Source organism: Nycticebus coucang, chromosome 16, assembly GCF_027406575.1.
Source record: "Nycticebus coucang isolate mNycCou1 chromosome 16, mNycCou1.pri, whole genome shotgun sequence".
Taxonomy (NCBI): domain Eukaryota; kingdom Metazoa; phylum Chordata; class Mammalia; order Primates; family Lorisidae; genus Nycticebus; species Nycticebus coucang.
Genome location: NC_069795.1, coordinates 339032 through 351679, shown reverse-complemented (window position 1 = coordinate 351679; position 12648 = coordinate 339032). Strand labels below are relative to the sequence as shown.

General features: G+C 43.1%; 1 protein-coding gene across 2 annotated transcripts in view; it reads left to right on the top strand.

Annotated features, from left to right (window-relative positions):
• Positions 1-12648, top strand: part of PCNT (pericentrin) — a 148762-nt gene that overhangs the window by 122836 nt on the left and 13278 nt on the right. For both annotated transcript variants that reach the window (XM_053564663.1, XM_053564662.1), the window contains 3 exons: positions 3185-3435; positions 4304-4406; positions 4728-4901. In XM_053564663.1, coding sequence (XP_053420638.1) covers positions 3185-3435; positions 4304-4406; positions 4728-4901 — 528 coding nt within the window. The remainder of the gene's footprint in view (positions 1-3184; positions 3436-4303; positions 4407-4727; positions 4902-12648) is intronic.

The window sequence follows — 12648 nt, the reverse complement described above, 5'->3', positions numbered from 1 at the left end:
AAAAATATTTTTTAAACCTTTTAAAAAATACCTCCTTTATTTCTGTTCTTTTTTTATTTCATGAAATTATACAAAGTTTTTCAAAATACATCTAAAACCAATTCCCTGTTTTTTTAATGATTAGCCTTAGTTATTTCATAAAATAATTAAGAAATGAACATCTATTTCTAAGAACAAAACTCTAGGTTTCTTTTCTTTTCTTTCTTTCTTCCTTTTTTTTTTTGATAGAGACAGAGTCTTACATTATCACCCTTGGTAGAGTGCAGTGGCGTCACACTGCTCACAGCAACCTCCAACTCCTGGGCTTAGGTGATTCTCTTGCCTCAGCCTCCCGAGTAGCTGGGACCACAGGCACCTGCCACAATGCCCGGCTATTTTTTAGTTGCAGTTCGGCCGGGGCCGGATTTGAACCCACCATTCTCAGTATATGGGGCCAGCTCCCTAATCACTGAGCCACAGGTGCTGCCCAAAACTCTAGGTTTCTGATGTTACAAGGATAAATAGGATTGCAAAATGTTAATAGTTTTATAAGTTCATATCAGTGATGCAATCAATATTTTAACAACTTTTTGAGATACCATTCACATACCATTGTAATAGCTCACCTATTTAAATCATATAGTTCAGTGGTTTTTAATATATTCAAAGTGATATGCAACTATCATTGCAGTCAATTTTAGAACATTTTCATCACCCCAGAATGAAACCCCAGTCTGAGGGAGGAGGTTGCTCCCTGCCTCTCTCTCCCAGCCCTAGGCAACCACCGTCTATTCTCCATGTCTATGGATTTGCCTCTTCTGGACCCTTCATGTAAATGGAACCCTATAGTGCATAATCTTTTGTGTCTGGCTTTTTACATTAGCATGATGTTTTCAGGGTTTATCCATGTGTCAGTAATGATTAAAAAATTTTTTTTTCCTGTTTAGAAAAAGCTTCAAAATCATTATAGTGTTACATCATAGAAGTCTTGGAAAGTGAGGGAATGTTTTGGAGGTGTAGCAAGCAGGCTGCAACATTGCTTAGGAGGGGTCCGGGATTGTCTGGTGAGGCTGGCGAAGAAGGGAGCCTCTTGGGGTGCCTCGATGACTCTGGACCCACAGCCGTGTTTGAGATTTTGCCCTTTTATATCTGGGTGGAAAGGTCTCTGCCTTTAATGGGATTCACAAAGGTGTCTTTCCTTTCTGAGACCTTCCCCAAAGCATCTAAAGTTTCTAGCCAGATCCTTATATTTAATTTTGATTTTTTTAATCAAAACTAATGGTAACATGATTGTTTAAAAAATGAATATGAAGACTGGCGCCTGTGGCTCAAGGAGTAGGGTGCCGGTCCCATATGCCAGAGGTGGCTGGTTCAAATCCAGCCCCGGCCAAAAACCAAAAAAAAAAAAAAAGGACTCCCTTGGGCGGTGCCTGTGGCTCAAGGAGTAGGGTGCCGGTCCCATATGCCGGAGGTGGCAGGTTCAAACCTAGCCCCGGCCAAAAAAAAAAAAAATGAATATGAAGAAAATACTTTCTAAGTTAACAGCTATTCTCCATGATGTACTTGGTGTGTATTTTTAGTGATGTAGCCCCCTTGGATTGGGCTGGATGATTTGGTCTAGATTATAGAATCCTTCTCTATTGGGATTGCTTGCCAAAGTGTCCCAAGATAAGCATTTCAGGGCAAATTTCATCTTTTTTTGGATGAAATATAAATATAAACTCATCAATTCCTCCGTCCCCAACTTTTCTGGAAAATAGACAAAATAATACTCATTTGCTTATGAGGCCCAGGCACATGGAGCAAGATGATGTCAGGATGATGAGGGTCTTTGGGCTGAACCCACTGGCCTCCCCAAGCTTGGGTGTCCCGTAGTGTGGGCATGGACTGGCTGTGGGGGCCTTGACCTAGACAGCTCCCCTGAAACTGCCCTGGGCACAGGGTGGCCCTGTGTTCCCTAACTGTTGGAGCCTCCTCCATCTCCCTTCCTTAGGAAGGCTTGCACAGTTGGGAGCTGGCCTGTACATATTGTCTGCCAGGTGCTAGATAGCAGGCTGATGTGCAGGGAGATTGGGCCAAGGCCAAGGGGCCACATGGTGACCAACTCTGAGCTGAGGCTGTGCTCAGGCTCCTGCAGCAGGCTGGTGTGCATGCCCTTGCACACACATGTTCACATGCCTGTGTTGTGCCTGTGTGAGGGGGGTAGGGGACCTCAAAGCTTCCTCCACCTGCATCAGTGCTGTTGGTGGATGTTTCCTCAGGGCCTGACAAAAGCATAATAGTTCTTCTTAGGGCATGAAGTCTGCATGTGGGTGAGAGGGATTTCTCAGACAGCATGATTAGGATAGAAAGAAGTAAAAAGTTCATTTACTCCTTCTCTGAAGAGAAAGGAGGGCATAGCACCAAGAAACAGGTGCTGAACCTAGCCCCCAAAACTCTGACTCTTCACTAGAGTAGGCAGAGGGGGGTGGGGGACATTCATGATTGTTCCTAGTTGGCAGAAGCCATCTGGGAAACTGCTGAGTTCGTCCTTCTCTGTTCCTCCTGTCACAAGCTGATAGCAGAATCGGTTTCTCTCTCCCTTCTTGGCCATAGATTGATAACAGGAGACATTGGGTGCTCTGCTGCTTGAGGTGGGGGGAAGCAAGCTGGTGGAGGCTGTTTAAACAAACAGTGAAATTTTGATGATAGTCCATCAGTTTGTCCTTCCCTCCCTTTTTCCAGAGACTACTTTTCCCTTTGGGAAAAGAATCGACCTGCTCTGGCAAATGTTAATGAGGATTTACACCTTCCTTTTCTCTGTTTCTTTTAATTGCTAGGTAAACATCTCTGTAGAAGAGAGATTTGTGTTACTGACTTTAGAAGCAGGGTTTGTATTGCTCTAAGTGGCTGCCAGTTAGAATTTTATTTTTCCTTGTTTGCCTGTCAGCAAGACTGTTCTTTCAGTTCTCAAAAACAAAGATAAAAACGTTTATGCTGAAACTCTGGGGCATAATTCAGCAGGCCTCTGAGTGCCCTGGTGCAGGGACACATGTGGTGTGTTAGTCTTGGGGATCCTGGACAGGCCTCCAGAAGAACCCACAGGTGTCCTGTCTCTGACCTGAGTGGCCTCCCCTGTACACTGCTGCATTTTGGCCTCTTGCTTGACAGCTTGTTTTTGGAATGCTCATGTGAAGGTCTTTCTGTGTTCTTCTGTGGTTAACAGCGGGAGTTAGAATTACAGCGGCAGCGTGAGGAACATAAGATCCAGCAGCTTCAGCGGACAGTGAGAGACCTGGAGTCTAAAGAAGAGGCGCTCCGCAGTAGTGACCCCCACCAGGATGCTCCCCCCAGGGCTGACAACCCAAGCAAGCCAGACCAGCTATGGGAGCAGCAGCAGGAGCTGGAGACAATCAGGCAGCAGCTGCTTTGTGCCGCTGGGCTCCTCACCAGCTTCATCCGCCAAACTGTGGGCAGGTGGGCACATGCCACTGGTGCTCACACCACCACGTGGCCTAGGCCTGTGCCAGGAAACATTCTGAAGGGCTGCAGGGCGCCTAATGTGCTCACATGCTAATTCCCTTCTGTGAGTCTGCATGAGTGAATAGGTAGGACAGGTGGACAGGTCTTGTTTTTTTACATTCTCATATTCGGGAAAAGTCTCATGAAATAAAACATACTGGACTGTGGGTTCCAAGTTGTTAACGCTGGTTCTCCCCACATACCTTCTGCTTGTTCACCACCCAGGTTGGCTGTGCCTGCTCCGGGCTCATGAGCTGCCTGCATCTGTGTCACTTTAAGGCTCCTGTGACTATGACCATAAGACCACAATGCAGATTTACACTGTCAGGAACCAAGACCGTGATTTTTTCTATGAACAGAAAAAATAATGTTACTATTTGCTTTTTGTCTTATACACAGAAATTCAGCTAATACAGTTTTCCTGTCTGTACCTGGACTTAATTTATAGAGCAACACAATTCCTAGGTAGAGCTTCATAGACAACAGCATTTTAATAATTCAGCAAGAAGCAGCAATGGTGATGTAGGTGGGCACCTACTGGGGCTGTGGCTGTAGCTGAGAAAGGGATAATCTCAGGGCAGAAGTCCCTAAGCTCTGTAGGTGAGTCACCTGCAGTCCCGCCCCACCATCCCCCAGTGGTGCTGTTCTTCCCATCTCAGGGCTGGATAAAGCCATTCATTCAGACCCAGCAGAGTCCTCATTGGTCCTGGGGAGGCTGTTCACACCGACTCTTCATCTCTCTTGAGCACAGAGTTCTTGAATAGCTTTGGGTAGTGGTCCCTCAGGATGTGTATGAACCTCTCAAATGCCCATTTTTTTACAGGATCATCAATGACTGGACATCATCCAATGAGAAAGCAGTGGCGTCTTTGCTGCACACCTTAGAGGAGCTGAGGCCCGAGCTGAGCAGGTCTACCTCCTCTCAGGTGAGGCATGGGCTCCCCTGTCCCCCTCTGTGTATGGTGCCATTGGAACACCTCGAAAGGGGTTATACTTTTTAATAAACCTACAGTATTTATACAGGCAGTTCTGTGCAAAGTCTATTTTGTAGAACATTAAAGAGAAATGTGATCTGATGATTTTATTATTCTGTGCCCTATAGATGGTAGCTCTACTCAGCCCCAGAAACTTCCTACCAAACCCCAAACAAGTTTCAAACCATAACCCCTGAAAATAACCAGTAAAAATGAAAAATGTGTGCCTTTAAAAAAAAGATTCTTACAAGTTTTTCTTTTCTCCTTTCCAAGAAAAAAATGGCAGCAGAGCTACAGATCCAGCTCATGGATGTCTTGCTGAAAGACAATGATTCCCTTACAAAGGCGCTCAGCACAGTGACCCAAGAGAAGTTGGAGCTCAGCAGGGCTGTGTCCAGGCTTGAAAAGATCCTGAAACATCATGTGCAGAAGGGTTGTGTCCTGAGCGTACGTGTTTGTACTTTTTCCTTCTGTGGGAGATTCAGGCCTTGCTCACTGGCCTGTACCACCTGATCTATATTAGCTTTCCTTAACTGTCAACCAGGACTCTTTCACTGATGGGGGGATGTGTGGGCTATAGCCTCTCTAGTTGAAGCTTTGCTGAATGTTCCCGAATATTTTATTTAACATCGTAGCAAACTTTCTACTTCATTCATATGTGCACACAAAATGTCACCACTGATCCTAACTGTTGTGTGATGTTTTCTGTATGTTTATAAAAGGACATTGACTAAAAATATAATAATCTTATCAAATTAGAGTTTTATTTGGCTTGCTTTTAATTAAAATATTATTTTCCTAATGATGTAGTTTGATAGGCTTTTTTTTAGAGTGCCTAATTTTTTTTTCATATTTGGGTTGTTGTGATTTGCTTTATGTTTTTTAATGTTGAAAACTTTTTAAAAAGTATTTTTTAATTTGCATATAGTAAAATTTGCCTTTTTTGGTATGATTTCATGTAAGTGTTCACACGTAGGTAGTGTCCAATCCACGTAATCACCATCCCTAGCAGAACCACTGGCTGCACCAGTGGCTCCTCCCCGAGTGTCCTATAAATGGAACTGTGCAGTCTGTGACCTGTCAACCCTGTCAACTTGCTTCCTGTCACTTCCTTAGAATGCATTTGACCTCCCTCTAGATTGCTGATGGATTGGTTGCTAGTTCCTGCTCAATGCTGGGTGGTGCTTTATGACATGGGCAGCTGGGTTTGTTGGAGTACTCGCCCACTGAAGGACATCTGGATTGTTCCCAGTTTTTGGCTGTTGTGAATGGTGCTGCTGTGTTTGCAGAGCTGTGTATAGACACAGTTTTGGTTCCTATACTGTAAGTATCTAGGAGGCAGCTGGCTATGTCAGGGCCGTACTGTGCTGCTTGCCTTCTGGCCATGTGTGAGTTTCCAGTGACTGCATCTTGACATTTGGTAGTGTGAGTAGTTTTTCTCAGGTCTAACAGGTGCAAAGTGGTATCTCCTTGTGGTATTTGCATGTCCCCCTAAAGACGAAAGTTTTGGGGCATCTTTTCTGCCATTTGTATATCTTTTTTGGTGAAGTGTCAGTTAAATTCTTTTGTTGATTTTTGAATCGGATCATTTTCTCATTGTTGAGATTTGAGAGTTGTTTATATGTTCTGGATACACCTCCTTTTGTCAGGTATGTGATTTGCAAATATTTTCTCCCAGTCTGTGCTTGTCCCTTCCATCTCCATATGGTGTCGTTTGCAAAGCAAAAGTCTCTAGTTTCGATGAAGTCCAGCGTATCAATTTATTTCTTTATGGATCATGTTGAGAGTTTTATAGTTTTACTTTTAAAATTTAGAACTACGATCCATTTTCAGTTAATCTTTCTATGGTATGTGGGATAAGCAGAGGAAGATCTTCCAATGAATGTCATAATTTGGGTTCTGTAAAATGAAGAACACCCCTTACATGATGAAGGGACATGAGGGAAGCAAAAATTTTATCACTTACAGGTTCTGCCTGGAGGGTGCCCCCTCAAAAGAGACCGGTGGGGAGATGGAAAGAGGAGAGGAAAGGGACCGGTGGGTCAAAGCCTTTTTGGGGTCCAGAATGTTATCCAAACAGGTTTCTGGAGGAGGGGGTTAATTGGTGGGTTAAGAGCAAGCAGGCATGAGCTCTGCTGGGAGGGGGAGATTGTCACCGGGGCACGTCTGCACAGTCCATGCTGGTGTCCGTCTGCCAGGGTGCTGCTAGAGGAGGCAACGTGTTGGAGTCACATTACCCACACTGAGCACTGGGAAGAGGCAGAAAAGGGGAGCTGCTTCTGGTGTGAGAAAGTTCAGCTTATTTTCAGAATGGATGCCAGGGCAGCATAAAGTTGTAAGAATTTATGACAGTGATAACCCAGTTTTTCTAGCATGCTTTGTGAGAAGAACTGCTCCCCGTGGAATTGTTTTTGTGCTAGGAAGAGTCGATCTCGAGTATTTGTGTGTTATTTCTGGGCTTTTCCCTGAGTCTGTGTGCATGTCCTCTACCATCTGCCTGATAGACAGCTGATTCTATCTTCATGTTGGGGAATGTGAATTCTCTTTTTTCTTATTTTAAAAATTGTTTGGCTATTCTAGTTCTTCAGTCTTTCAATAGAAATTTAGCATCTTGGTTTTTACTTTTATCATTATTATTATTTTTTTTTTTTAAGAGACAGTCTCGCTTTGTCGCCCTCGGTGGAGTGCTGTGATGTCACAGCTCACAGCAACCTCCAACTCTTGGGCTTAGGGGATTCTCTTGCCTCAGTCTCCCAAGTGACTGGGACTACAGGTGCCTGCCACAACGCCCGGCTGTTTTTTGCTGCAGTTTGGCTGGGGCTGGGTTCGAACCCACCACCCTCCCCTTTCACAATTATATTATATTTTTGCATTTTAGAAAACATTTACTTGGCCCAGTGCTCGTAGCCACATGCGCCAGCCACATGCACCGAGGGTGGCGGGTTAGAACTCGGCCTGGGCTGACTAAACTGCAACAACAACAAAAATAGCCAGGTGTTGTGGCAGGCGCCTGTAGTCCCAGCTACTTGGGAGACTGAGGCAAGAGAATCACTTAAGTCCAAGAGTTTGAGGTTGCTGTGAGCTGTGATGCCATGGCACTCTACCAGGGGTGACATAATGAGACTGTCTCAAAAACAAATAAAAAACCAAAAAAGAAAACATTTACTTATTTTTTATTTCATAAAAATATGAATATATATTTTATATGTTAAATATATTTTATAACCTAACCCATAATTAGGTTACATTGTTTGCATTTAGTTTTTGTTTGTTTCTTTGTTTTTGAGACAGAGTCTTACTTGGTCACCCTGGGAAGAGTGCCCTGGTGTCATAACTCATAGCAACCTAAAACTCCTGGGTTCAAGCAGTCTTCTTGCCTCTGATTTCCCGAGTAGCTGGGACTGCAGGTGCCCACCACAACATCAAGATAGTTTTTTCTATTTTTAGTAGAGATGGAGTCTTACTCTTGCTCAGTCTGGTCTCAAACTCCTGAGCTCAAGTGATCCACTTGCCTCGACCTCCCAGAGTGCTAGGATTATAGATGTGAGCTACTGCCCAGCCCATTGTCTGCATTTCTAAGGTAAAGTCTGAATTGTAGTTGTGTCCTTCACCCAGGAAATGTGCCATATATCCATGCATAGTTCCCATTGGGTGGGAACTTGCTGAACTCCCTCCTCCTCCCCCTTTCTTGAATTTAATTGAATTTTTCTTTCATTTGAGTATGTAGTTGTTAATCTGCTAGTCTCAAATTAGTACTGACTACACATGATGCTAATTTTTCAATTCCTGTGATACTTAGGTAGTATTCTCCAAATCCATCCAGGTTGTTACAAAAGACACAAAGTCTACATTTGTTTTTATGGCTGCATAGTATCGCATGGTTTACATATACCACAGTTTATTAATCCATTTATGGGTTGATGGACACCTGGGTTGTTTCCACATCTTTGCAATTGTGCATTGAGCTGCTATCAATATTTGAGTGCAAATGTCCTTCTGGTAAAATGATTTTTTTCTTCTAGGTAGATACTGAATAATAGGATTGCAGGATCAATGGGATTGCAGGATCCTACTTTAGTTCTTTGAGGATTCTCTATACAGCTTTTGATAAAGGCTGTACTAGTTTGCCATCCTACCAACAGTGTAGAAGTGTTCCCTTCTCTTCTACACATCTACACAAGCAACTGCAGCTTTGGGACTTTGTGATATGGGCTATCCTCACTGGGATTAGGCGATAACTCAAGGTAGTTTTGATTTCCATATCTCTAATAGCAATGATGGGCATTTTTTCATGTGTTCGTTTGTCATTTGTTATCCTCAAAAGATTCTGTTCATGTAGCTTGCCCAGTTTTTAATGGAGTGGTTTGCTCTTTTTTGTTGATTTCCTTGAGTTCTTTGTGGATTCTGGTTGTTAGTCCTTTGTTGGATTCATAGCATGCGAATATCTTCTCCCATTCTGAACATTCTCTCTATGTTTTGGTGATCATGTCCTTAACTATGCAGAAGCTTTTAAACTTGATCAGGTCCCATTTAGGAGACAGAGTCTCACTTTGTTACTCGAGTGATATCATAGCTCACAGCAACCTCAAACTCTTAGGCTCAAGCAATCCTCTTGCATAAGCCTCCCAAGTATGTGGGACTACAGGTGCCCACCACAATGACCAACAGTTTTCAGAGACAGGGTCTCACTCTTGCTCAGACTGGTCTTGAACTCCTGAGCTCAGGTATTCCTCCTGTCTCAGCCCAGAGTGTTAGGATTACAGGCATGAGCCACCATACCTGGCCTCCATTTATTTATTTTTGCTGTTGCTAAGATAGCCTTTCGGATCTTCTTTATAAATTCTTTCTCAAGGCTGATATTATTAAGAATTTCCCCTGCACTTTCTTCTAAAGTTTTATAGCTTTGTATCTTAGATTTAACTCCTTCATTCATCGTGAGTTAACTTTTTTTTTTTTTTTTTTTGAGACAGAGTCTTACTTTGTTGTCCTTGGTAGAGTGCTGTGGCATCACAGCTCACAGCAACCTCAAACTCTTGAGCTTCAGTGATTCTCTTGCCTCAGCCTCCCAAGTAGCTGGGACTACAGGTGCTCACCACAATGCCTGACTATTTTTTAGAGATGCGGTCTTGCTGTTGCACAGGCTGGTTTCAAACTTCTGAATTCAAGCAATCCACCTGCCTCGGCCTCCCAAGTACTGGGATTACAGGCATGAGCCACTATGCCCAGGCCTGTGAGTTAACTTTTTAAGTGGTGAAAAGTGCACATCTAGTTTCAGTCTTTTACATGTGGCTAAGTAGTTCTCCCAGTACCATTTATTAAATAGGAATTCTTTTCTTCAATGCTTTTGTTTGGCTTGTCAAAGATGTGATGGTGGTATGAGACTGATTTCATCTCTAGGTTCTCTATTCTGTTCGTTCCATGAAATAGAGATCTGTCTCTATTTTTCTCTAATGCCACTGTCATGCCATTTTTATAACTATAAACTTGTGGTATAACCCAAAGTATGGTAATGTGATGCCTCTAGATTTTTTTTTTTTTCTGAGATTGAGTCTTACTCTGTTGCTCAGGCTAGAGTGCCATAGCCTCCATCTAGCTCACAGCAACCTCGAACTCCTCAAACTGTGTTCAAGCGATTTTCCTACCTCAGCCTCTAGAGTAGCTGGGACTACAGGCACCTGCCACAATGCCCAACTGTTTTCCTATTTTTAGTAGAGATGGGGTTTCCCTCTTGCTCAGGCTGGTATCTAATTGCTAAGCTCAAGTGATCCCCTTGCTTTGGCTTCCCAAAGGGCTAGAATTAAAGGCATAACCACTATACTCAGCTCTCCATATTTGTTCTTATTTGAAAGAACTATGTTGGCTATTTAGGTTTTTTTCTAGTTCCAGATGAAGGGTAGTACTGTTTGTTTTTGTTTTTGTTTTTTTTCAGGATCTTCAAAGTATGATGTTGGAATTTTAATGGGGATTGCATTAAATCTATAGGCTTTTGGGTATCATAGATAATTTTAACAATGTTGATTCTTCCCAGCCATGAACCTACTATGTTTTTCTATTTGTTAATATCCTCTGCTATTTCTTTTCTTTCTTTCTTTCTTTTCTTTTTTTTTTTCTGAGAGAGTCTCACTCTGTCACCCTGGGTAGAGTGCTGTAGTATCATCATAGCTGATAGCAACCTCAAACTCTTGGGCTTGAGCAATCCTCTTGTCTCAGCCTCCCAAGTAGCTAGGACTACAGGATTGTACCACCACGTCCTGCTAGTTCTTTTTCTATTTTTAGTAAAGATGGGGTCTCACTCTTGCCCAGGCTGGTCTCCCAATTCCTGAGCTCAAGCAATCCACCCACCTTGGCCTCTCAGAGTGCTAGAATTATAGGCATGAGCCACCACACCTGGCCCATTGTTATTTCTTTTCTCAGCATTTAATAATTCTGTCTGTTGAGGTCCTTTTCAAATCTGTCATTAAGTATGTTTATTCCAAATTATTTCATTTTCTTTGATACTACTATGAAGGTTTTTTTTTTTTTTTAAGGAAAGAGTCTCATTTTTGTCACATTCTCTTCTCACTCTACTATGGGTAGAGTGCCGTGGTGTCATCACAGCTCACAACAACCTCAAACTCTTGGGCTAAAGGAGCCCACCATCACTCCTGGCTAGTTTTTTCTAGTTTTAGTAGAAACGGGGGCTTTCTTTTGCTCTGGCTGTTCTTGAACTCCTAAGTTCAAGCAATCTGCCTGCCTCAGCCTTTCAGAGTGCTAGGTTTACAGGAGTGAGCCATTGTGCCTGGCTCCTATGGTTTTTTTTTTTTTTTTTTTTTTTCTGAGACAGTCTCACTTTGTCACCCTTGGTAGATACCGTGGTGTCACAGCTCACAGCAACTTCCAGCTCTTGGGCTTAGGTGATTCTCTTGCCTCAGCCTCCCAAGTAACTAGGACTACAGGCGCCTGCCACAACGCCCGGCTATTTTTTTGTTGCAGTTTGGCCGGGGCCGGGTTTGAACCCACCGCCATCAGTATATGGCCAGCACCCTACTCATTGAGCCACAGGTGCCACCAGGCTCCTGTGTTTTTGATTGATTTTCAGCTTGGCTGCTGTTTGCATATATGAAGACTACTAATCTTTGAATACTGACTTTATATCCTAAGATATTCCTGTAATTCTTGATCACTTCCAAGAGTCTCAGGGTCAAGTCCTTGGGGGGTTTCTAGGTATAAGATCATATTATCTGGGCTGGACATAGTAGCTCACATCTGTAATTCTAGAACTCTGAGAGGCCAAGGCAAACATATTGCGTGAGCTGAAGAGTTTGAGACCAGCCTGAACAAGAGTGAGACCCTGTCTCTACTAAAAATAGAAAAATTAGCCAGGCATTATGGCAAGTGCCTATAGTCCAAGCTATTTGGGAGGCCGAGGCAAGAAGATTGCGTTGAGTCCAGGAATTTAAGGTTGCTGTGAGCTGATTGCATTGGTTAGGACTTCCAGCACTATACTGAATAGCTGTGGCAATAGTGGACATCCTTGTCTGGTTCCAGCTGTAAGTGGGAAATGCTTTCAGTTTTACTCTGTTCAGTATGATATTGTCTGTGGGATTATTATAGATGGCCTCGATCGGTTTAAGAAATGTCCCTATGTGAATTTTCTTAAGTGTTCCTATCAATAAATGTTCCTGAATTTTGTCAAATGCTCTTTCTGCATCTATTGATAGAATCATATGGTCTTTGGTTTTACTTCTATTTATGTGGTGAATTACATTTACAGATTTGCATATGTTGAAACAACCTTGCATCCCAGGGATGATGCCCACTTGATTGTGATGAATTTTTTTTTTTTTTTTTGAGACAGAGCCTCAAGCTATCCCCCTGGGTAGAGTGCTGGGGCATCACAGCTCACAGCAACCTCCAACCCCTGGGCTCAAGTGATTCTCCTGCCTCCGCCTCCCAAGTAGCTGGGACTATAGGCGCCTGTCACAACGTCTGGTTATTTTTTGGTTGCAGCCGTCATTGTTGTTTGGTGAGTCCCGATTGGATTGTTGTTTGGCGTGTCCCGCCAGCTCAGGTGTACGTGGCTGGTGCCTTAGCCACTTGAGCCATAGGTGCTGAGCCATGATGAATTATTTTTTTTATGTGTAGCTGAATTCTGTTTGCTAAGATTTTCCTGAGTATTTTTGCATCAGTATTCATTAATGAAATTGGCCTGTAG